Source organism: Oryza glaberrima, chromosome 11, assembly GCF_000147395.1.
Source record: "Oryza glaberrima chromosome 11, OglaRS2, whole genome shotgun sequence".
In the NCBI taxonomy this organism is placed as follows: domain Eukaryota; kingdom Viridiplantae; phylum Streptophyta; class Magnoliopsida; order Poales; family Poaceae; genus Oryza; species Oryza glaberrima.
This window is the reverse complement of record NC_068336.1, coordinates 18,837,871-18,863,277: the sequence shown is the minus strand read 5'-3', so window position 1 is coordinate 18,863,277 and position 25,407 is coordinate 18,837,871. Positions and strand designations below refer to the sequence as shown.

Below are 25,407 nucleotides of genomic sequence, written 5' to 3'. Positions count from 1 at the left end.
ACACCGGTCTAATTAACCGCACTTGAAAGTTGAAACTCTGTTTTCATACAAACATTATCCATCGTATTTTGCCGTACCACTTCACCAATTATCCTCCAAATATCAAAACCAATATAATTTACATGTCAATTGTTCATAAAAAAATACATAAATCAAAACCATTGATTTCATAAAATATTGTGAAAATGATGTGAGTAATGATAATTTTAACATGCTTATATGTTGAGATCTAGAATTTAAATTTAGCATGTTTGTATTTTAAGTTTTAGGTGCTTCCTCGGTTGACGTGATATGCTTGCATTTTAGCCTTTACAATTAATGTACTAATAATTAGTATGGTTGTATGGTGAATTTTAGGAGTTTAGTAAGTTGTAACGATATAAATATGCTGAGTAAAACTAGTTGTATCTTACTCTAAAAAATCATAAAAATCTTCAAGTTAAGATATTAATTATATTATTATTCTGATTTGTTTACATTCATGCATTCTCTTCTGAAACATAATATGTAATACTATTATTCTGATACATTTTTATTATATTTCGCTTCATAAAAATAAGGTACTGCACATCATCAGTAGTTTGACTGGTCCACACACTAACAGCTAAATAGTTGCACGAGGAAGCACGGCAGTTCACATTCATCTATCCATTTTAAGGAAACACCAAGGATTTATTTAACAACATTGCTGGATTTGTTTAACAAAATTATGGTTTGGGTTTGCTAAGACAATTAGTATTTTGGTTTGGTTGGCTGGGACCACCATGCACACATGACACATGCTCTTGCAATCAAATCCATCATGTGTCCCCAGCTAGGTAGATTCAGGAGCACTCTTATATTGGGGATTAGTCGCAAGCTAGGCATCTTACAACTCGTCTTTTATTTGATTCGACAAGCTCGACTGTTGAATATATTAAAGGTATGTTAATCTATCATATTTCAGTTTATAATAATATCTCTTTGTTCACTTAATTAATTATTAATCCCAGATAAGCTCAAATTAGTTAATTGGGATTGGAACATGCACAAGTACCGGTACCAGTGTTAACTACTCAAAGATATTCCATCCGTTTCATAATATAAGGGATTTTAAGTTTTTTTTACAATGTTTGATCACTCGTCTTATTCAAAAAAATTTGTGCAAATATAAAAAACGAAAAGTTGTGCTTAAAGTACTTTGGATAATAAAGTAAGTCATAAAGAAAATAAATAATAATTCTAAATTTTTTTTAATAAGACAAATGGTCAAACAGTGCAATTAAAAACTTAAAAACCCTTATATTATGAGACGGAGGGAGTATATGGCAGTTAGCAATTTGGATCTCAGTCAAATAACAATAACAATAACAACTCATTTTGCTCGATAAAAATCACTACGAAAAAGTAGGACCCATATAGAGTTTTTATATAATTGATTATTAATTAGTAAAAACCGGTATAATATGTTTCCCATGTTCCAAATTAAGCCCTGCATGGTTAAAAAGCAATGCACTGGAGTACAATCCCGAAAAGATACAGCACTGTCGGCACAAAATATTCAGAAAACAAAACACAGACAACATTGTTTTAGGATGCCAAGATTGACTGAATAATATCTCCAACAGATTGATACAACAACACTGTCAATACTGCCATTGCAAACAACTTTGCTGCAGGCATCTTACATGTCCTCATGTGGGTATTTAACCAATTCAGCTAGCTTCTCTCCACAACGAAACAAAAGCCACAAGCATACAATGCAAAAGCCCACCATACCTTAAAGCCGTAGTACTGCACAATACATGCACATTCATGCATTGCTCCAACACATGGATGTGATCGATCTATTTGCAATTAGTACAACGACAACAGCTCAATCAACAATAAAGAAAAAAAAAAGGAAAAAAACACAAGACAGATATGTGTCCTGGAATGCAGGATATAGTCATGTGCCATATGGTGGCATGAGACACTAATGGATGTCACTTGTTGAACCACCAATAATTGTTTTCTATCGTGATAGAAAATAAATATATTATGGACAATGGATTAATGATAGATGGCTTGTCAATATATATGCAGGACCAACTGTGTTTGTGGCCTGTTGATATGTAAAAGAATACTACCTTCATATTTTAATATATGACACCGTTGACTTTTTTCTAACGTTTGACCATTCGTTTTATTCAAAAAATTTATGTAATTATTATTTATTTTATTATAACTTGATTCGTCATCAAATATTTTTTAAGCATAACATAAATATTTTTATATTTGCAAAAAAAAATTTGAATAAAATGAATGGTCAAACGTTGGTCGAAAAGTCAATGGCGTCATAGGGAGTATAAAATTAGGAACATGTTAACTCGAAGAGGAGTACATACATGCAAATCAACATGGTCATCGATGCTTCCTTCTTATACTAAAATTATTTAGTTGCAACATGGATTTTAGCAGTTTATATTATTAGCATGTCGTGTTTATCTCTCGTTCTAACTTGGCCCCTCCAGCTTAGCTTCTTCGTTGTTTCTAGTGTTGCCGTGTTGGTGTATACCTTGTCATGTTGTGCTGTTCAAGATCCAGATGATTTTGTGTATCCATCTGCTATACACATATAGCTCCAGGTCCACGGCCAGCTCGTACGTGTACTATCACACATGTATACACACCTTACCGACAAAACAAAACTTCGATTAGCGGATTCTCACAATAATATATAATTCCAGCAAACTAAGCTTGAAAAGTAGTAACATACACATTATACTCTGTTTAGGCTAACCCGTGCATACACAGAGCCGAAATGGCCTATAAACAGGTTCATGGGCCAACTCTCTTGCATCCATATGTGAAACCTTTAACTATGAACCATAGCCCAGCCCATTGAAAAAAAGGTTAGCTACATTAATTCAACTGAATCATGTAAAAAATGTCTTACACAATAGCTAAAATCTTGAGTTGCAAAGGAGATCTAAGGTTGTACTCCGCATGCCATTGTTTACTTTTAGACATACGTTTAATAAGTCGTCTTATTTAAAAATCATATAATTATATGATTAATTAGTTTTATTATGAAATGTACTTTATAACATGACATATTTTTCCTATTTATATAGCATTTTGAATAAGACAAATGGTATTTGAAAACAACAGAGTCATATCTTAAAAGAAAAATTAGAGGGAATACATTTCAACTTTACGTTCCATGAACAAGAAGATCCACGTAAGTGGTACCCTATGTTCTAAAATATATCTATATTTAGCATTCAAATATGGTAAAAAATTAATAACGATTCCCCATCTGAACTAATTAAGCCATTCCTAGTGGAAGGTTTCACTTTTATGTTTACAAGAGTGCCCCATAAGCAATAAGAAATTTAATTAATGGTTGAAATAGCCCACACAATTTATTGTTCATTTTGTCACAGAGAACACATGCAAGACAAGTCACGTTGGAAACAGTGTATACATGGTTTCATCTCTTTCTTTACAAATTACTTGCCATATCACTAAAAATGTTAACGTGACACCCTACTTAATAAGAATGAAAGTCTCATCGGAAGTGGTCTTACAATCATCCCTCATTTAATTTATTCACATACTTTCTCATATCGACCAATCATAACCATCCACCGGGTTATACCTACTTTTATTAATATTAGTACATAGCTCAAAATGTAGCTATATTTTGTTAATCCGTAATAGCTCAAAAGATAGCTATATTTTGTGACGTGGGAAGTACATGTACACGTATAGATACACCATGACAAGACTATGCCATGCCATTATATATGCCACATGATATGTCTGCTGCGCTGCAAATAGTTTTTGTACTTCATTTTTCAATGTTGTACAGCTTCATTTTTCCATATCACTCTCACCTCCCTTAATTACTTTCATGGCAGCTAGTGCATCCCTGTATCCCTATCGACCCAGCAGCACCAAGATCTGAATTTTCTTATATACTACAAATGCAATTATGTCGTTTTGCATGTACCTTTCTTGGTGGTCTTTTTCTGCCCTTGCATACAGCTGATTGCAGATCACATCAATATATATGTGCGGTACAAGCATATACTGTAGAATGACCTTGTAGTTTACTTTGTTGTTGCATGACAGGTCTGTGTGTTGTATTGTTCTTCACGTGGAGAGAGACGCTGGGATTTTTTTTCTTTTTAAGAAAAGGCAAAAGCTTTGTCTAATAAGATGCTAGGGCGTTTTTTTAAAAAAAATCTAAAAGAAAAAAAATCTAAGGGCGGTTTTGGTTTAGTGAAAAATGGCCCTACTTAATATTTGGTACTTAAATAGTACTTGTGGGGTGTTTAATTAAATTGATTGCAATGTTTTCCAAACCAATATAATTTTCTAGTACCAAAATGCACGTTGGTATAATGTCAAAGTTTTGTCTAAGGTTTGGCTAGCTCTACCAATAAATTGGTAAGTTGGAGTTCCAAACCTGCATTATTATTAAGATAGTATAAAAGCGTGCAATTATTATTGGGACGATTTTGGCTTGATTTTGAAATTTGAGATGCAAAGCATATATCGTGCTGTCAATTTGTTTTTCTCGTTTTCTGAATAACTTTTGGCTTTAAATTGGTCTGGTAGATCTGGGAGAGGAGTTTATTTCAATTGTGTTTAGCTTGTTACGCTAGGTCCAAGGCAAGATCTGATCGATGCATCTCAATCTTTTCCAATAAGTTTTATTCATGTTGAGATTTGTCAATACCTGCAGGACATGGCCTGCTAGCTCGATTTAGAAATATAATTAAACAGAGATGGCATATTTTGGATTCTATAATTTGATTCCTGGATTAATCAACTCTGGAATCATTGTTCATGGGCCGATGCACATAACTCTAGATGCCTGGCCTGTTCTTTTTCGTTATTTGGATCTAGCTACTAAATTAAATTACTGTTATGAATTAATTAGGTAAACACCCACCCTAGCAGTGTTGAATCAGATGCCAATGGATTATTTTTAAGATGATCAGATGTCCATTGCCAGCCTTATTAATCAATGCAATTGTCTACAATGACTTGTTTTATTATTGTATTAGATTTCCCTTTGTCAAGCAATTAAGTCTAGCCAGCGAAGAGTTGAATCTTACCACATACTAATCTTTATATCTAAACTTAGTTTAAGCAAGAGTATATAGTGCTGATTAGAGAAGTGCGATGCTGACCCTAGATCAGATATATTATCCATATATTTTGCACAACTTATCTTATGATCAACAAGTAAAATAAAGAGTACTACTACTACTGATGTTGAACTATAGATTCATATATAACTTGAAATATATTTAATACTCAAAGCTAGTGGGATCAGACAACCAACGGGTTAAGAGATATGATGTGTTCTTGCAAGCATCAGTACTTTGACATATTATTCCATTTGTTTACATATGTGATGATCCCCTCCACTCCTGATGATCTGTCTGGCTATCTAACACAAGTTGGATTTAATTTAATTAGCAAGAACATGTGCATATGCATGGTGGGCACTAGCCAACCAAACCAAAAGTATTTGTCTGAGCATACCAAATCTAATCGATCTGGTTAAACAAATCCTGCCAGCAATTAAGTATCTCCTTGATGTTTCCTTAAATTGGATTAATTGATGTAATGCGAGCTGCTGGGTTAGCTACTACCTCGTGCAATTATTTAATTAGATCCTACTGGTCCAGTCAAGTTACATACGGAATTAGATGGCATTACTTTAGTTTTTCTCTCGGAGGGTATATTTAGAAGAATATATATCATCAAGAGGACAATAAGTTAATTAATTATGTAAGTGGAATGATGGATCTGGAGTATCTTTTTGCAGAACCTAATTAACTTAATTCGATTAAGTCTTAAATTTAACTATACTTTGATGAATATGTAAAGCAACTTTTTTGTTAATTTATTTTTGAGTTAACATGGCGACCATTATCAGCTGCATGAACACGTCTCTATATATATAATCAGGCGTGTTTCTGTGGGAGTAATATACATAGAGAAACAAGTTGGTACATATATAATTCCATCTTTCGATGGATATATAATTACGACAATTATTAGATACTTTTGGCTCACCATCTATCTAAAAAGAGGCCGCAGCGGTAGCAACTCCGGAGGCATGACGACCATGGCTGTCTTGCTCTTTTGCCGCTGTGGTTTTTGTCTGGTTTTCCTTTTTCTAACTCACCGCGTATGTATGTAAGGTTTGGTCTCGTTTCTCTTAAAGTGAGACAACATTTTTTTCTTCTTATATAAAATACGCTAGCAACGGCCGGTTGTCATTCCAAAAGAAAATGCAAGTGGCAGTACAAAATTAAAGGTCCATGTGTGAAGTACCCTGTCTATCTATTATGAATTTACGATGCACATGCTGACATATGCATGTACGTACGTAGTTTCGTGTATAATTTCAAGGGCAAATTGCTAAATATGTAGAATCTATTAATGGGACAGATATCATATTCTGGACCATTTTGCTTTGTTAACACAAAGCCCACATTGTCATGATAGTTCATATTGGAACTAATTCGCGTTAACTGGTCAGATCAAGGCCGCTAACTTTCTTTGTCAACAAGTTAATTAGATGATCGATGTTCTCTCAATGATGCGATTTTGTCAAGGACAATCCAGTTACAGACACGAAAAATAAAGTGTCAACTAATCAAGGAATGCCCAGTTACCTTTTACGACTTACTCATTTACCATTTACTACGCATGCGGTTCCCAAACTATTAAAACGATGTATTTTCTTTAAAAAAATAATTTATTTAAAAATCAAATAAACCATTTCTTAAATTTATAATTGCAAATACTTAATTAATTATATGCTAATGGTATTTTTCGTGTCACATTTGCGAATTAAATTTGAAAACATATTTTTTTTCAATAATTTGCATTTATATATCTCGGAGAAAATTTTTTTGCAGAAATATACCTTCCCCGCACGTTGGATATGTGGGAACAAGATGGTAACGCGGAGCGGCAGCGCGGGAACGCGGTGGCGCGGATTGGCATTGCGGGACCTACTTGGTCGCGCGGATTGAAAGTGCGGAACCGAGTCGGTCCTACGGCGCGGCTGTGCCAGCAGGTGCGGGACCAAAACGGTCCTGCAGCCCCGATGTGCGGCATCGAGGAGAGGCCGGTCACGCAGTTTGGAGGCGCGGGACCAAGACGGTCCCGTAGCCCCATTCTGTGGTACCGTGCCGTCCCGCCTCACCGGCTCCCTCCCTCCTTTCCATTTGTGTAACACCGGCGCACTTCTTTCCATTTATGTAACGATATTCCATATTCCCAAATCAAGTGCAAAGATTATTTTCCGTGTCCACCGGCTCCCTCCTTTCCATTTGTGTAACGATTCCCAAATCAAGTACAACGATGGGGCGGGAAGGCACGGTGCTGCAGAATGGGGCTGCGGGACCGCTTCAGTCACGCGGCCTCTACTCGGTGCCGCACATCGGGGCTGCGGGACTGTTTCGGTCCCGCGCCTGCTGGCCGTCCGATCCCCGTCCGGTCCGGCGGGCAAAGCCTTCCTGCATAGCCGCGCCGTGGGACCGACTCGGTTCCGTGCTTCCAGTCTGCGTGACCGAGTCGGTCCCGCAATGCCAATCCGCGCCACCGCGTTCCCGCGCTACCGCTCCGTGTTACCATCTCGTTCCCACTCATCCAACGTGCGGGGAAGGTATATTTTTGCAAAATTATTGAAAACAAAAATATATTTTCAAATTTAATTCTCACATTTGGTAAAAAGCTAAGCCAGACTAGCTTGGATATATATTAATTAAGCTAGTTTTGTAAATTAAGCAAGCACTACGTACGTATTAAAATATAATATATATTGAAAGTCAAAACGTATTATAATATATATGAAATGGAGGGAGTAATTCTCCATTTCATATATATTATAATATGTTTTGACTTTTTTCTAATCAAATTAACTTCTGTAACGTTAACTAAGGTTATTGAAAAATTAAACAACAACTACAACATAAAATTAGTTTTATTAAATGTAACATTATATTGAATAAATTTGGACAGAATATTTATTTTGTGTTAAAAATTTTGCTATGTTCTCTATAAGCTGATCAAACTAAAAAAATTGACTTAAAAAATTTAAAGCGTCTTATTATAATTTGAGAGAGAGGAGTAACATAGTAGCTATATAGTAATATATGGCTCTGTCGTAAAAGAATGAATTTGAGCATAACACTAACTTTCACTGTTTCACATATATAGGAGTATATCGACTTGGATGCAGGTCTATGACAAATGTCCTTGCTAAAGTGTCGTCATCTTATGTGTATGCATGCATGTGTGCCCACACATGTAAAGTTGCCAACAATATATATGTACAGTACATTGGTTGACATCACATACCTCTCAGCCCATATATATATATATATATATATATATATATATATGTATATATATATATATGACAGCTCTATTATACACCTCCCCCTTAGAATAACTATTCTACACCCCCTCCTCCATCTTACCTAACCGAACCCCACCTCCCTACCCCATCCCCCGCGCGCGGCCCCCCTCCCTCTTGCGCACCCTCCTCCCGATCTCTCTCTCCTATCCTGCCACCTCCGTTTTTCTCTCCCTCCTCCCTCCACCCCTTCCCACTCTCTCCTTTCCTCCCAATCCATCTCCCATCCTGGCGCCCCCTCTTTTTTTTCTTTTTTTTCCATTTGCTTCATCCGGGAAAAGAAAATTAAAAATTAAAATATCAAACCAAGACTTGAACCCAAGATCTCATGTTTCATAGCAAACTCTTCTAACCAATTTTATTTATGACACTACGTGAGTACAGATCATTGTTTGTTTGCTTTGTATGTATGTCCAAATTTTGTGAGAACAAATTAGTTATGTTACTGTAGAAATCATACCTCGTTACTATGATTCGGTAGTAACATTATAAAAAAAAAACACAGTAAAATGATACTCCCTCCGGGCTGGGTTTATTTGTCGTTTGGGCTCACTTAGCTCTGGATGAGAAAAATTGTCATTGGAGCATTTCTCCCACGCATGAGACGAGATTGCCCTTGTGCATTAATGGCGTTATTGTTCCCAGATTATCTCCTCGTTACTCCTTTTAACGCTTCGTTCCCATCTCCTTTAATGGTGGCATGCATGCATGCAAGCACACAAAAGAACTTAAACATGATTACATCTAGGCTTTGAGCAAAAATCAAACAAGAAGCCATGGTTCCTGTTCCTGACATCATGTATGAGGCAGACGATGAGGACTCGATGGCCAGCGACTCCATGGACGAGGCGAGCGAGGAAGAGCTCGTAGTCTCGGACATGCACGTGGTCGCCGACGACGTCGTGGCCGGCGAGGAAGTGCACGTGGTCGCCGACTCCATGGACGACGAGGTCGGTGAGGAAGTGCTGCTCGTGGTTGCCGACTCCATGGACGACGAGGTCGGCGAGGAAGTGCTGCTCGTGGTTGCCGACTCCATGGACGACACGGCCGGCGAGGAAATGGTTGTGGTTGCCGACTCCATGGACGACGAGGCCGGCGAGGAAGCGCTGCTCGTGGTTGCCAACTCCATAGACGACGAGGCCGGCGAGGAAGCACTGCTCGTGGTTGCCGACTCCATGGAGGACGAGGCTGGCGAAGAAGCGCCGCTCGTGGTCGTCGACTCCATGGACGACGCGGCCGGCGAGGAAGTGCACGTGGTCGCCGACTCCATGGACGACGTGGCCGGCGAGGAAGTGGTCGTGGTCGCCGACTCCATGGACGACGTGGCCGGCGAGGAAGTGGTCGTGGTCGCCGACTCCATGGACGACGCGGCCGGCGAGGAAGTGCACGTGGTCGCCGACTCCATGGACGACGTGGCCGGCGAGGAAGTGGTCGTGGTCGCCGACTCCATGGACGACGCGGCCGGCGAGGAAGTGGTCGTGGTCGCCGACTCCATGGACGACGTGGCCGGCGAGGAAGTGCACGTGGTCGCCGACTCCATGGACGACGTGGCCGGCGAGGAAGTGGTCGTGGTCGCCGACTCCATGGATGACAAGGCTGCCGAGGTGGTTGAAGTTGAACAAAACAAAAAGGTACATTCTGATCACGAATTTGATGAGATTAAAACAGAAATGTGGAAGCTTCTTCTACCTTGGTATTTTGCGAAAGAGGAGTGTGTCACTACCGGTGCTGGCGACAACAACGATGAGGTGATTGAAGAAGAACGAGACTTGCATAAGCAAAAGGTGCATTCTGATCATGAATTTGATGAGATTAGAACAGAAATGTTGAAGCTTCTTCTACCTTCTTATTTTCCAAAGAAAAGAAATGATTCAAGTTAGATATTCATGCATGGCAGAGATTCTAATTGTTCACACCTGAGACATCTTGGTAGACTATTCAGATCTGAGACATAGCGGTTTCTACCACTGATGGCTCACACCTGATCTGCAAAGGAAGGCAACCTTGTCTTTCAAGGGTCCCTTTCTTCATATGTGGCATCCTGTAGTTGTTTCCTCCTTGTACTCTCATTATCTCTTTCATAACAAGTTGAAGTGTCAAGAAAATTCTATTGGACTTGTGAACCGGGTAGTCCTGGAAAGCCTGTTTCATGTGAACAACATTAGCTCCAACCAAATTGTTGTGAATTTAAATGGAAAAAAGAGAAAAGGCAGTACCTCTTCAACGGCTTTAACTAGATCTGCTGGTGTTTTCGTAACTTTCTTATACTGAATAGATTGTATAGCACGAAAAAAGCCCAAATCTAATATGTTCAAATCCGGTGAATTTGGCGGTTGACATATAAGTTGAATATCAAATCCATCTTGTTGAGAAGCTTCATGAAACAATTGATCAGTTGGTCCAAGGTGAGGACGAGCATTGTCTTGCTGAATATAGATAGGTTTGTTCATATCTTCTTGTGGCCACTTAGCTCGAATGGCAGGCAATATCTTGTTGATCATGAAATCTCTAATAACTTCCTTCGTAATAGATGCGATAGGTTTCATTTCCATTGTCCCTGCTGGCCGGTTAACGCTACTTCTTTTAGCGGGTTCATAAGTAACTAGAGGAAAACACCCAATCTTTCCATCAAAAGTGCAATATCCATTGGCATCAAATCTTGGACGACTAACGGCAGTTAAGAACATGATTTTAGGGATGTTGTTCTTGCTTCTACACGTACGTGTAGGCTCTACTTCATTTTTACGCAAATAATAGCTCTCAGATTTCCTCGTAAGATAGAACCATTTTTCATCAATAAAAACAACATCAAACATGTCCTTAAACATTGGGTTATTTGGCATGCTACCTGGATCAAGCATGGATACACACCATTGCAACCTAGCTTTCTTGTTTGCATCTGTCAAGTGTGACTTTATAGCATTCGAATGACGCCTAATGAGACCTTCTTTTATCATATTTTGCACCTTGTATTTACTCAAATGTAACCGAGCACAAAGATCTTGAAGCGTTGTTCGTTCCTTTAAAGGAATGCTATCTAGCACAGATAAATCTACTTGAACTCGCTTACGGCCGCAATTGCGTCTTCTATTATCAACATTGACATCAACCGTAATGCCTTGATCAAGATAACTTTTACCTTGCTTCCAAATGCGCTGAACAGATCGAATGTGAACATTGAATAACTCAGCAACCTCCCTCGTCACATGGCGCTCTAGTTTTCCATTTTTGCTTTTTGTTAATAAAGCATTAAATATTTGTTTTCGTTTTGCATTTGGCACATCTCTCCTGCCTGAAAAAAAAAAGGTTTTTTCAGCATTGACAAATCAGAAAACTCTATGATTTAAAATGATTTAAAAAAAATTGCAGTACTTACCACCAACATCTTCCAAGGGTGGTTCCAAGTTCAAATCAATCCCACCTTCCATGTTAAACTCAATCTCAGCTTCCAAATTGACATCAGATTCAGCATCCAGAATGACATCATCTAGAGTGACAAGAACATGTAGGTGTGATGCAAAGAAGAATACTCTACGGATATAAGATGAAAGAAAAGACTAGTTACCATTAGCATCTTCTGTGTGTGGTTCCAAGTTGAAATCAATCAAATCTTCTGAATTGAAATCAAGTCCATCATCCAAGTTTAAATCACCTAGAGTGCCAAGAATATGTAGGTACGCGGCAGAGAAGCTGGTATGCACCAAAAGAAAAAAAAAAAGACAATGCTTCATACCGTATTCCATCTCATCAGCAAAATCGTCGTCATCCTGTGGCTCCATGTTCAGATCCATTTCTCTATTCAACCTACTTGATGTGAACTCGTACATTTTGGTGTGTCTACAAGTACGGGTGTATACGGTATAAATACACGCGCAGCGCGCAGCAAATTAGCGCGGCAAATAAGCAGAAACGAAAACTTTTGGCGGTAAAACGCGCGCATAAGCACAGATTGAATAGAATTGCCTGGTTTAATTTTCGTATGCCCTCGCGCGCTATCTGCACTGAAGTTGCATGGGCTGCATGCATGCATGCATGATGCCATGCATAATGGCCACGACAAAAAACAAAGGGGTATAATATGTGTCTAGAGCAGGAATCGAACTCAGGTCCCAACACACAAAGATGATTGCACTAAACCAACTGAGAGGGTAGTAGTTGCTTGTTTGCATGCTACACCTAACCCTATTTAATAGGGACAAAATAGGAAATAAGACCCCTCCTTAATGACTTCTTGGTTTTTGAAATCATGTCCGAAACGACAAATAAACCCAGCCCGGAGGGAGTATGTTAATACAAAACTTATAACTTGCTACTGCAAAACTTAAAACTTGTTACTGCACTTTTTGTAGTAACACCATATTAAAAATTACAGTAACATTGACATGTAACAGTAACAACAGTGCTATAGTAATAATGCTTGTGTATATCTAAAAACTTTTATATCTCAATCTGTAGGGAGCAATATCTCTCACATCATATCTAGTTTTTCTAATTCGTTTGCACCATGACATTCGTAAAAAAGTACTTAACAAAACTAGATCTATCATGACTATTTTGTAACGTCGTTACTGCGAAAGTACTCGTGTTACTACACATTGACTGTCGCGCTACTACGTCGTTCCAGTGAGACGAGGACTAAAAAGAGGTAAATCTCAATCTTTAGACAGCAATATCTCTCACACCATATCTTGTTTTTCTAATCCGTTTGCAGTATGACGTTCATAAAAAAACGCTTAATGAAACTAGATCCATCATGACTATTTTTTAACGTTGTTACTGCGAGAAAGTTGTCTTGTTACTGCACGATGATCGTTCTGTTACTGCGCGGTTTCTGCGAGACGAGGATAGCAAAGTGGTGGGCGGAGGAGGGAGTCAATGGGCGGGTTTGACGGGCGGGAGGACGCTTTGACCGAGGTGGGAGGGGGGTTTTGGGCCCTAGAGAGGGTAAAGGAGGTGGGTTTGACCCATAGGAGAGGGGGGTAGAATAGTTATTCTAGGGGAAGGGTATAGAATAGATTTACTATATACGCACACATGTGCATGATGCCTCTGATTATTCGGATCAGGAACATGCATCATGTGAATACGAAAGCAACAAATTCCGATGGCAGTTTGCTTTCAAGTTTCAACGACACCTTTTAGAATCAATATTTGGAAGTATGGGCGATAAGAATGGAAGAAAATTGGGGGGAGGGGGGGGGGGGGGTTGGAATCACTTGAGAGGGACACCAATACTGTCGCCATTTTGGAGATACAGACAGGGGAAAGCAATGTATATGAAAATTGGAGTTGTTTCGTCTTTTTCTAACTTGTAAGCATGCACATGTGGTTGGAAAAAACGAGGACAAAAGTTAGTTTAACTAAAACACAAGCAATCGATCGTCAATTGAAGCCGGTTTAATTGGCTTGTTTGTCTTCATCTTTGAGTGAAACCAGCAATATGTTTGGTGGAATTAATTGAAGGTATGGTCAGGCAATATAATGTACGTAAGCAACCACACATGATAAGCACGTACCGGTCCCATGAATTAGATAAAATATATGTTAAGTTGTAGTTAACAGTTAGAACAAACTAATCAACCAAACAATTCTCAAAACCATACTAATTCAAACAGCCAAATTAATACTCTCGGTGCTTACGCACACGACAGTTTACCGATTACTAGATAGCAACTGCACCATACACCCAACCACCTATCGAGATCAATCTACATACCATCGGCACTTATGGAGACTTGGTGTCCAATTTTACATATCCTCCTTAATTTATATTATCATTCTAATTTAGTTGACATGATGGATATTATTTTTTTTGGAGAAAGTATGAATTACCCTATGAACTATCGTGATCGACCGAATACGCCCCCCCCCCCCCGGTGCGTAAAGCTCGAGAATCAGATATTTTACAACCCCAACTATACAAACTGAACAGATGACCCCCCCTAGGCAGAGTTGGGAGCGGTTTTGACTAGGAGATGTACACGTGGCCGTCCAGCATGGTAAAATTCTCTCTCTTCCCCTGAATTTTTTTTGTTCCCTCCCTCTCTCTCCTCAAAAATTTCCTCTTTCTTCCCAAATCCCTAGCACAGCAGCGACCACGGGGAGGGCGCGCGGTGCGGTCCACGATGGTGAGCGGCGGCGAGGGCGCTTGGCATGGTCCACGGCGGCGATTGCGGCGATGGTGCGCTATGTGCTGCGGCGACCTCTATTGAAGCCGAGCACGAAGAGGATGTTGCTGATGGTGTCATCCTTGCTAATGTCAAGCTTGTGTGGAGGCAGCGACAAGCCCGCCGCTGTCTCGAGCTTAGTGAGGGCGTTGGAGGTGGCGTCCAGCGGCGGAGCTGAACGTCGTTTGGGGAGGTCAGCGGAAGCGGAGCTTGCGTGGAGGCAACTGGAGTGGCAACAGAGATGGAGCTCGCGGGAAGGAGGCGACAAGCCCACCGCTATCTCGAACTCCCTCAATGACTCGACCTCGCCCTTCACCCCGACCGCTGCCGTTGCCCATTCCATCCTCCCCGAGACAGGCGGTCATCGCGCGTCTCGTCCCCAAGCTCCGCCGCTTCTCCCCATCCTCCCTGAACTCGGCGGCCTCCGGGCACCGGTATCATCTTTGGCTTCACTTAGCACACGGCTCCTCAGTGGTGGTTCGGAGGAGCTCGGAGCCATCAATCCAAACGACGGCAACGTGGTCCTACTGGTCGGCGGTGCAGGAGGTGGAGAAGGTGAGCACAGCGAGGAACCATGGTGCCGTCCCACCTCGCCTTTCTGGCCATGGCGGATAGGGAGAGAGGTGAGAGAGAGAGAGAGATATGACAAGTGGGCTCCATCGAATTTTTCTAATAAGAACCGGGATTAAAGATTGTTTTTAGTCCCGGTTAAAAAAATTTTAATCATCTTTAGTCCCGGTTTGTAGTACCAACTGGGATTAAAGATCTAAATAATCTTTACTCCCGGTTGATATTACCAACTGGGACTAAAATTCAACTCGTCGTATATAATCCCTAGGACTTATTCTCTGGAATGCAAACTCCTCCTCCTCATCCCCTTTCCTCTTCTCTCTTATCCTCTCCTTCTCTTTTTTTTCTCGTTGCTTTCTTATACTCTCATTTTTTTCTCGCAGCGAACGGCGGAGGCTTGTGGGCAACAGCCTACGCGCGGTGGCCCGCGTGGGAGCGAGCGCCAACAGCCGGCGTGGGAGCGGGTGCCGGCGGCGGCCCCGCACAGCGGGCGGCGGGGACGGCCCCACGCGGTCCGCAGCGGCGGTGGCTGGCGCAAGAATGAGCGGCGGCCCCACGCGCGGGCGGCGGGGGAGCGAGTCGTGCTGGCTAGAACGGGCGACGGCGGCGGTGGCCCCACGCGCGGCAGCAGCAGCACCCTGCGCGGCTGGCTACGGTTTGGCCCGCGTGGCCTATGGGGTAGCGAGCAGCGCCAGCTGGAGTGGGCGGGGGGCGGCAGCTTGGCTGGCGCGGGAGCGAGTGGCGGTGTGAGGCGACTGCGACAGTGCAGTGGTGGATTTTGTTGATTTATTATCTGTGAACGTAAGGATTTTGTTGATTTGTGATGTCTTTGGATTTGTATATTTGTGATGTGAACTGTGAATGTGGATGTGAATTCTGTGTATATTTAGATGTTTCTATGAAGTTGCAAATGAATCTGTGATGTCAATTTGTGAATAATTTTGTCTGTGTGGATGATTTTGTTCTTGAGTTTGGTACGAAATCAATATGAAAGTAGCAAAAAACAATTAAAAAAGAAAAGAGAAAGAGAAAGCGCCACGTGGTGCTTATATTTTTACTTCCGGTTGGTGACTCCAACAGAGACTAAAGATCCATCTTTATTCCCGGGTATTTCAACCAGGACTAAAAATGGCGATCTTTAGTCCTGAATTTTTCTTACCGGTTTGCAACCCAGGACTAAAAAGGTTTGCGAACCGGGAGAGATGTGGGGTTGTCCAGTAGTATCGGCTAGCCCACCACCTTGTAGAGCGAGCTAGAAAACCCCTGGACGTTAAGTTTCTCCCTACGAGGATTATTAATTAATGTGCTTACTTCAACCTAAGAGTAGCTAGTGGGATTCACACAAATCTCACCCATTAATTCAGTCCCCAATCCCGCAAAAAAGTTGAATCATCATCGACCATGCATATGCATATTGTTCCAGGTTAGCTACCTGGACTTATGGTTACTTTCTCTTTAGACCAAACCATCGACAGGACCGTACGTCCACACACGTGATATTCTTTCGTAGATGTTGATACAAGGTTTGTGCCAGACAAGCAACGAAAAAGGTGCCAATGTGATCACTTTGATGTCATCAAGAGTGGTCACAGATCAATCGATTTGTCGATCATCTGCAGTAGATCAAATGGATGTGTGTGTGGCCAGCTGCCTGGAATTGATGGTGGGTTGATGGGGGACCTGCACACCCCTGTTAATTCTAATGGCTGACTAATTATTGAATTGAATTAACGTCTATAAAATTAACTGACCATCAACTTAACCAGCTGGACACCAGTTAGTGAGATGGTTTAATTTAGTATATGTAGAGTGGGAAATGATGTTGAGTAGAAGTGTCGACCAAGTTTGCTTTATTTGTTACTGTTTGTTTGTTTTTTTTTTTTTTTGGCTAGACAGAGTTGTCTCTATATCTAGAGGCAGCTAGCTAGAAGGTCAACACATTATGTAGTTGAATATGTATGTCTCCAATCCTTTTTCTTGGGTTATTTATTATAATTCTATGCCCTTCGAGAAGCACACCGAAATGGACTTCAACTTTCTCAAAAGAATTATTGTCACATCAAAGAGGATATATAACCTACAGTTAACTAATCATAACATTGTTTTCGGTGAAATCATCATCATAAGATAGTAGTACTAGTTATGGGAAACAGTTATCAAACATCTGTAAAATAAGCACGGCCGGTTTTTTGGAAACTGGATCAGCGTATATGTTTCTTCCTGTGTTGTGTGTGTGAGAGAGAGGAGTTAAAGTAATTGTGGTTGCCTTAGCTATGTAGAATAGTTAATTTTGGTCGGCCCTGGTTTATCGAAATTGTTTGTTTTCAAATAATTAATTAATGTGGTTATTTAGAACTATTTTAATATTGAATATTATAGAGTATCACTCTAAATTTTGAATTGCACTTTGTTGAAATTTCAATTCTAAAAGTCTTTATACGCACAGTGGCTAAACCAACCGCCGGGCCGATGTCCCAATATAATGCACCAGCCTGTTGGTGGTCTAGTTTGGGTTGTGTGCATGTTGTATAGGGTAATAGATCAAAGTGTTCGTTTGGTGGAAATAGACCCACATGAAAATTTTAGATAAGTTTTGACCAGTTTGTATGCTCACTTCACTCTAATTGTAACACCTTTAGATCAATTAATCGTTTTACACAAAGCAAGAACATACGAAACTATATGCGGGGTGCTATGTTAACATTAGCCGGATAGCCCCCATCAACATGTAGAGTAGACTAATATGGATTTAGAGGCTGGAATGTTACACCCGAGCTCATCGACAAATATATTAGAATTTTGATATTGTTATAAAAATTAACGGTGGAAATTTTTATAATGTAGTTAGACTTGTCTATACTCTAGAATTTTTTTTAGCTCCGTCACTGTCTATGAGCCCTATTGAGTATGCAACTCAACCTAAACATGTTTTTTTTTTTGAAGGAGATGCATGCATGGTGGTGGGGAAAAAGGTGGTTTAGTGCTGATCTACTCCAATTACTCATGCAATAAGCACTCAACTAATCAGTACTAACATATGACCAATTATTAAGGCCGGCAACAAGCAGCATTTCCATGTGCTATACTACCTCTTTCCATGGATAACAACCAGACTTGGTTCAAACTTAATGGGCACATAGGGAGAGTCTCAGTCGTAATCATCACCAACTGCCAAACCATATATGGGTACGCTTGTCCATTGTACACACACATGCTTGTCCATGTCATGTACGTACACATTTGTAATTTAATTAGGTCGCACGGAAGGTCAGATGCTTAATTTTGACAGTAACAGGACGCAGCAGCAGGCACAGGCAGGCATCCAGATTTAATTAATTAAAGAATTAATTAATCAAACATCATGAACAAGAGAAAGAAAGGGACATTTGCAAGAGGTGGTCACACCACACAGAATATTGCGTGTCGGAGAATGGTTAATTCATCAATGGATTCACACGTCTCACAGAAAAGGCAGATACAGCCTCATATATATCAAAGCATGCATCAAACACGAAACGCCAAAAAGGATGGAAAAGAAGAAAGACAAAGGCATTCAGCTGGATAAAGATGTGTAGGAAAAAAGGGGGAAAAAGATAATCAAAGAATGGCCGGTGCCAGATTAACATTCAGCAATGCACCTAAGCATCCAATTATCCCCAATGTCATAGATATCTTTGGAAAATGAGATGACAAGAAAGAAAAAGGCAGTGATGGATCTACATATCTGTAACGTGTAGATATATGACTTTTATGTGTGTTGATTGATGGATTGCATTATTCAGCTTTATGATTCACTCTGTACTAACAAGGCTGAAGAAAGTCGTGTAGTTGGGGTGAAAGGAACCCATGGAAACTATCAAAGGGAAAGAACAAACTAAAGGAAGAGAGAAGCTTTGCATATTGCTCTATGCATATGCATATGGCTACATCTGCCTTCTTTAGGACTTTAGAGCCTTTTGATATCTGCGGCATTTTTTTTAATGTTTTGTCTAGTTGGTCAGGTTAGAATAATTGAGTTTGATCCTTCGCATGATCTAGATGTGCAAGTGAATTGGATTGTACCCACAATGGACTTTTTGCCACCAAGCTAGCTTAGAGGGTGGATAAGCACTAGCAAATGCAGTACTTCAATTTTTAAAAGATCGATTATACACTGCTACATAAACGATTTTTTCATTGTATAAAAATTGATTGATTTTTTAGATGGATGAGTGGCCCGCCTGCACCTAGGTGTCTGTGAAAATCTGTATTTCTGCATGCGGTTCGAGCAACTGTTTGACAAAATTGTATTTTTGCTGTGGGCGCTTAAGCGATCAGACAGCAAAAAGAAAATAGGCAAAAGAAAAGAATTCTGAAAAAAAAATCCAAAACCCTAGCAGCTCCCATGCCCTGCGGCCGTCGCCACCATCAGAAGAAGTGGACGTTGGCAGCTCCCGCCCACCTGTCGTGCTCCCGTCCACCGCCGGATCACTCCAGCGCCGGCCACTCAGGCTCGCCCGTTGCTGACGGATAGGAGAGTAGGAGGAGACAAAAGGTGGAGAGGAAGTGGAGAAGGTGAAGTGGAGAGCGGAGAGGATGAGGATGAGGAGAAAGAGGTGACCTGATAATTTAAGGGTGAGCTCGATTTGGTGGGATGGTGAGAGACCCGTATGTGAAAATTGATTTTTTGCATGTAGTCCTTGAACAACGCTTTTTGTATGAGGGAGCGATTTTTTGAATGCGGGAGTAGTTATGGTCTGCGTGTGACCTAAAGGCTGTTTCGTTCGGAAAAATCAATTTCATAGTAGTGATTTGCTTACTTCCTCCGTTTCAGTTTACTTATCATTTTAGCATTCAATTTTTTTAAATAATTTCTACATTTAAATCACTTTTAAAGATATTTTTCCCTTCCTACCCTTCGTAAAATGCAACTATATCAGTACTATTACTCTTTCAAGAAATTTTAATGCTTGCTTGGGTAAGATGATTAGTATGTCATCATTAATGAGGGTAGCAAATTAATTTGTCACGCCTTCTAGTTTAATATAAGATTTCTAGAACAAGTAAATCGAACCAGAAGAAGTATTGAAAATGGAGAGTAGGCGGGCCGTATATGTTAACCATATATACTAGCCAAATACTCAGGAATTGTAGAGAGAATCCATTATATGCCACTGACTTTGTCACATGTCTATGATTTGCCACTGACTTTATCACGTTCTACAATATGCCATCGACTTTTGCTTAACTTCTACAATTTACCATCGCCGTCCGGTTAGTCTCCGTGAGTACTGTACAAATTTGCCAAAATGACCAAAATACCCCTGGGACAAAAACATTCAAAATTTGGATAAAAATTCTGAAATATAAGATTTTAAGTTGTTGGCCAAATTTTGGATGTTTACAATCTTATGTTTATAATATGATATTTTGAATTTTTTATCCAAATTTTAGAAGTTTTTGTTTTAGGGGTATTTCGGTCATTTGGACAAAATTGTACAGTACTAAATGAGGCTAACCGGACGGCGATGGTAAATCGTAGAAGTTAAGTAAAAGTCGATGGTATATTGTAGAATGTGACAAAGTCGATGGTAAATCGTAGATGTGTGACAAAGTCTGTGGCATATAATGGATTCTCTCGGAATTGTAACTATGCCTAATAAGCCGTATGTCATAAATTCCAAATTGTAAAAAAATATATCTAATTTTCAGTTCAATATTCTCAGAATAATTTTATTACGAACCATACATTTGAAAAAGACACAATTATCTAGGGAAGATTCTTCAACTAATAAAGACATGCAAGTGTGTCTATACATATATACAAAAGAGCTAATGGTGGTGGTGGCCGGTTACTCATCACCACCACAAGATTCTTTCACAACAGTCACAAATATGGGTCGTTATTAGAGAACTTTCAATTCAAACAATTACTAAGACAGAGACCAGAACCAAACCAATCTAGCTACAAACCGTCCATCCACGCATGCAAGCATGTGACCACATGTATTCTCCCATGAGGCCGGCAACAAATGAACATCTATATGAGATGGACTATATGGAGACAGCTCTCTTTTTCAAAGTAAGATTGATGGCAAGTTGAAGGAGAGATCGAGGTTGACACCAATGCTGCACAGTGGCTACCACACATGCACTAACTCTCCCTTGTTAGCTAGGGAATTGAAGCTTAGCTTTTCGCCTGAAAGCAATATATGGCCGGCTAGCTAGCTAGCAGCCTAGCAACTCCATCGACCCGCCCTAAAATATAGTTACCTAGTATTTGTGAATCTAGATAAAGGCATGTTAAGATTCGTAATGCCAGATTGCTATATTTTTAAACGCTATCTCTAAATTCATTATACTAGCTAGACAGCTATATTTTAGACGAATAAAGTAGCTTCCATAAATCTAAAAAATAGATGGTAATCCTTTGTTGTGCTGCACATATAATATAATAGGTGTCAGTGACATGTGTAGTACGGTAGAGGACTTGTGTCCCACAAGAATTGCTCCATGTCGCCATGGATGGACCCAACCTCTCATTGATCTCTCTTTAGATCTCTTTGTCCTTTTCTCTTCTCTCTCTCTCAAGGGCACTACTACTATATATTGTTCTTGGTCATTGTACACTGTTGCTCTTGGTCATTGTACTGGTAGAGAGTAGTGGGGCTGGATAGTGGCATGCAGGGACCAGTACGTTGATCAACAGTGCTTCAACCATGGACGGCGACCTGCAGCAGGCGATGTGTAATGTGATGATGTACAACTAGATTGATTCCATATATCTTTGCAGGGATTGAATTGAAGGAGAAGGACATGGCATTTGCAAAGGGGGGCAAGTGGGGTACATACATATATATATGGTCCTAGTGATATACTATTACACGCATATATATATATCATACAACTCCATGGTCAAGGTGTACATGTATTACTAAGATTCCACACCACAGCATTATTTCATGTTTGCAAAATGTACACACACATGTGCACGCACGCGTTGTTATATGTACTACCTGTCCACCCATGCCTGCTATAGCTATAGCTAGCTGTGCCCTGGTTGACCAGCCACCTTGTGAAGGAATCCTAATTATTGTTTTCCATGTGGGCCTTTGGATGTACATGTATGTACAGGGAGTTGTGTTACTTCTACTTGCTCCTTTACTTTGAAGAAAAAACAAACTAGTTGGGAGAAAAATAATATTGGTGTTTTAATATTTGAAAATTAAGCGTACCGTTTATAATTACACACGCCACATCACACTCATGCTTTGTGTATACATGTGTCGACGGACTATACCTGCCACGGTATTTGTAAAGTATGGTGATTGGTAGTGGCAGGGCATATGTGATATTGAGGTAAAAGAAACGGGAAACGGGAAATTTTATATAGGTTCTGGCCCTCTTACTGATGGTTAATAGCCCTACTCCTGTTGACTGATCGAAGTCGTGTTACCTTTATATATCAATATCTCAGTAAAGTACAATATTTGGGATGACCTAAGCTAGACCATGTTGGCCTAGCGGCATGTAGCTCTCACACATGATCGATGCTAGTGTAGTTTTCTTCCTCAAATATGAACTTGGCGAGGTTAGAGTTGTCTTGTAATGGCTTGTATGATGTATTGGTCTCTCCCGTATTCTCTAGGAGGTATTGTATTTATACACTCAGACGCCCCCTCACAACTACATGAAAGATTTTCCTGGACATCAGACCCTTTTGTTTCCAGGCAGACCATAAGTACAACCGCACAGGAAAATGAGGGATGGGCGCCGGGCCATCGCCCGCACAGGAAAATCAATTTTTGTGGGCGGGTCATTTAACAGACCAGCATGCGAAAATAAGCCTATTTTCGCGTGCGGGCCTGTTAAGTTACTTGCACACAAAAATAGCGCACCCCACGCGATGCCCATCCTCCCATCTCCCTCTTATCCTCCTCCCCATCCTCCCATCACGTGCGCGCTACCATTAATCCTCCTCTCCATCCTGCCCATCCTGCCCTCTCCCTCTCCTCCTCCCCATCCTCCCATCACCCTCTCCCTGTCCCTCTCCTCCTCGACGACGGCGGCGCCCTCGGTTAGGGCTGCGGAGGCGGCGGCATCAGCAGGAGCGGCGGTGGCATCGGCTACGGTGGTGGCGGCGGAGCGGATCCATCTCCGGCCGCTGTGTGGTGGCCGGATTCGTCACTAGCCACCGCGGGGATGCTGGATCCGTCACCGGCCACTGCAGGGAGGCCGGATCTGTGGTGTGCCACCGCGGGGAGGCCGGAACCGTCCCCTGCCACCACGAGGAGGCCGGATCCATCGCCGGTGACCGCGGGGACGACGGCGACGGGCCTCGGGCATGGTGGCGACGATGACGACGAGCCTCGGGCAAGGTAGTGACAACGGTGATGGTGGTGGCGGCGACGGCGGCGGCAGCGTTGGTGTTGACGGCGGCTAGGTTAGGGTTTGCGGGTGGATTTTGATTTATTTTTTAGTTTTTTATTTTTTCCGTGCGGACGGCCTAAGTGCCTGCACGCGAAAATTGATTTTCGTGTGCAGGTGCGTCACCCACACAAAAAAAAATCGGGATTTTCGTAGGCGCCGCTTTCCAGACGGGTGGAAGCTCCGCACGCGAAAATCGATTCCACCCGCACGGAAAAATCTTTCATGTAGTAGTGCCTGGTCCAAGTAAAAGTAGGAAGGCAAGTATATACTGGTAACATGAAAACTTTGTTTTAATTAAGAGGTTACAAATAAAATATATATCACATTTTTGTCAGTACCTACAAATTTAATGTTAGTACCTATAAATATCACATTTTTGTCAGTAACTATAAATTTGTCACACATTTTCGGTTACTTCCATTTTATTAATTTTATAATTCCAAGTTTTAGTGGGGGGTACAAAATCATACTTTTGATGTAATATTAATTTTAGTTTTCTTTTGATAAATAATTATAAATCAATAAATGCAAAGTTTTGAGCGTGACTAGGATAAGTTTTATTATTTTATTAATTCTTAAAATTTAGAAAAAAAAATTCGAAACACAGTACAGACCCGAACTCGTTAGCAACGTATAGTAAGTCGTAACTGACATGTGGGTTTGTAATTAACACTAGATACAAAAATATGTTGTTATCATTTTTCTTGACACGTACGGTGAAAGTCTAAACCACGGGTAGCTATATATTGAATCGTCGGCATCATGTTGCATGTGTATATATTGCGTTTCTCTTTGAATACATCCACCTTCTAGTCTACCTTTTACCGGCCTAGCATAATGCATGAGTAGCTAGTCGCGATCTGAGAGTGTACCGGAGAATTAAAACGTATTCCTTGGGTTTGAATTTTGCGAAGAGAAAAACAAAACTCTTTGTTGAATTTTGGGATCGATAACAAATTGACGAGGGCGAAGAAGACGATCGATGATCGAGAAAGATCAAATCAAGGACGAATCGTGCGAAGAAAAGCAGCAGAAAGCCACTGTGTGTGGGCATGGCAGCATGTGAGCTACTAGCGACCTTTTCACGGAATTGTACTAGTACTACTTTGTGGAGTCAAAGCTGGACGAACATACGCGTTGACGGCCGATTCAGAGAGCAAAATTCAGACTTTATCCTCTCCCTGACCGACTGATGATCAATTCAGTCGCGTCAAAAACATGCAGGTATAGGTCACCATCTCAATCAAGCAAAGCTGTCTGTGATCTATATGCATTTTGGAAAACCTTTTTTGATCTGTTCCTCGATCGATCTGATTCTCCGAGACCATTTGTCAATCCGGACACACTGCCGTCAAGAAACTAACAAAATTGACGAGAGAAAACGTCTTTGATGCGGCGGCGAAAGAGCATCTCGATCAATGGCCCTGTTTGGGGGAGCTTGTCCCAGCTGCAGCTTTTCTCAAAAGCTGCTTCTGCTAAAAGCTGCCCCAAACTATACACATCTTCTGAGAATTCTGAAAAATGAACTAAGAAGCCAAAAGCTGGAGAAGCTGTGTTTCAGAGCTTTTCCAGATTCTCATAAACTGGCTACCAGATAACTGCTTCTCAGAATCTAAAACTCTTCCAAACAGACCCAATATCAGATAGATCCAGTAGACACCAATATGATCTGCATCCATTTCGGTGGCGTCATGTGGGAAAACATATCCCTGTTTTTTTTCTCTGAATAGCTGAATGATTGTGTGATCACTATATATTATTCAAAGGTGAAAATTAATTAATTAATTACTATAAAGCTGAAGAGTTGATTTAAAATAGGAGTAATATATATATATATATATATAT

At 40.7% G+C, this 25,407-nt stretch overlaps 2 protein-coding genes across 2 annotated transcripts; one reads left to right on the top strand and one right to left on the bottom strand.

Moving 5' to 3' along the window:
- Positions 1-10,354: 10,354 nt before the first annotated feature.
- Positions 10,355-12,207, bottom strand: LOC127755754 (uncharacterized). Its single transcript, XM_052281412.1, has 5 exons — positions 12,150-12,207; positions 11,982-12,068; positions 11,793-11,903; positions 10,633-11,708; positions 10,355-10,558 (listed from the first exon to the last, which is right to left on the bottom strand). Exons 1-5 carry the CDS (start codon positions 12,205-12,207, stop codon positions 10,355-10,357), a joined length of 1,536 nt encoding a protein of 511 aa, XP_052137372.1.
- A 2,387-nt stretch (positions 12,208-14,594) lies between these two features.
- Positions 14,595-15,938, top strand: LOC127755158 (uncharacterized). Its single transcript, XM_052280802.1, has 3 exons — positions 14,595-15,206; positions 15,537-15,718; positions 15,827-15,938. Exons 1-3 carry the CDS (start codon positions 14,595-14,597, stop codon positions 15,936-15,938), a joined length of 906 nt encoding a protein of 301 aa, XP_052136762.1.
- The last annotated feature ends 9,469 nt before the right edge of the window (positions 15,939-25,407 follow it).

Bases quoted from the DNA above. Each gene is read 5' to 3' on its own strand.
- LOC127755754 (XM_052281412.1), bottom strand. From the start codon at position 12,207: ATGGATCTGAACATGGAGCCACAGGATGACGACGATTTTGCTGATGAG. The intron at 12,069-12,149 runs GTATGAAGCATT...TTGGCACTCTAG, and splicing joins TGCTGATGAGATGGAATACG to GTGATTTAAACTTGGATGAT. The intron at 10,559-10,632 runs GTACTGCCTTTT...CACATGAAACAG, and splicing joins TAGTTAAAGCCGTTGAAGAG to GCTTTCCAGGACTACCCGGT.
- LOC127755158 (XM_052280802.1), top strand. From the start codon at position 14,595: ATGGTGCGCTATGTGCTGCGGCGACCTCTATTGAAGCCGAGCACGAAG. The intron at 15,207-15,536 runs GTGAGAGAGAGA...TTTTTCTCGCAG, and splicing joins CATGGCGGATAGGGAGAGAG to CGAACGGCGGAGGCTTGTGG. The intron at 15,719-15,826 runs GGCGGGGGAGCG...CCCGCGTGGCCT, and splicing joins CGGCGGCCCCACGCGCGGGC to ATGGGGTAGCGAGCAGCGCC.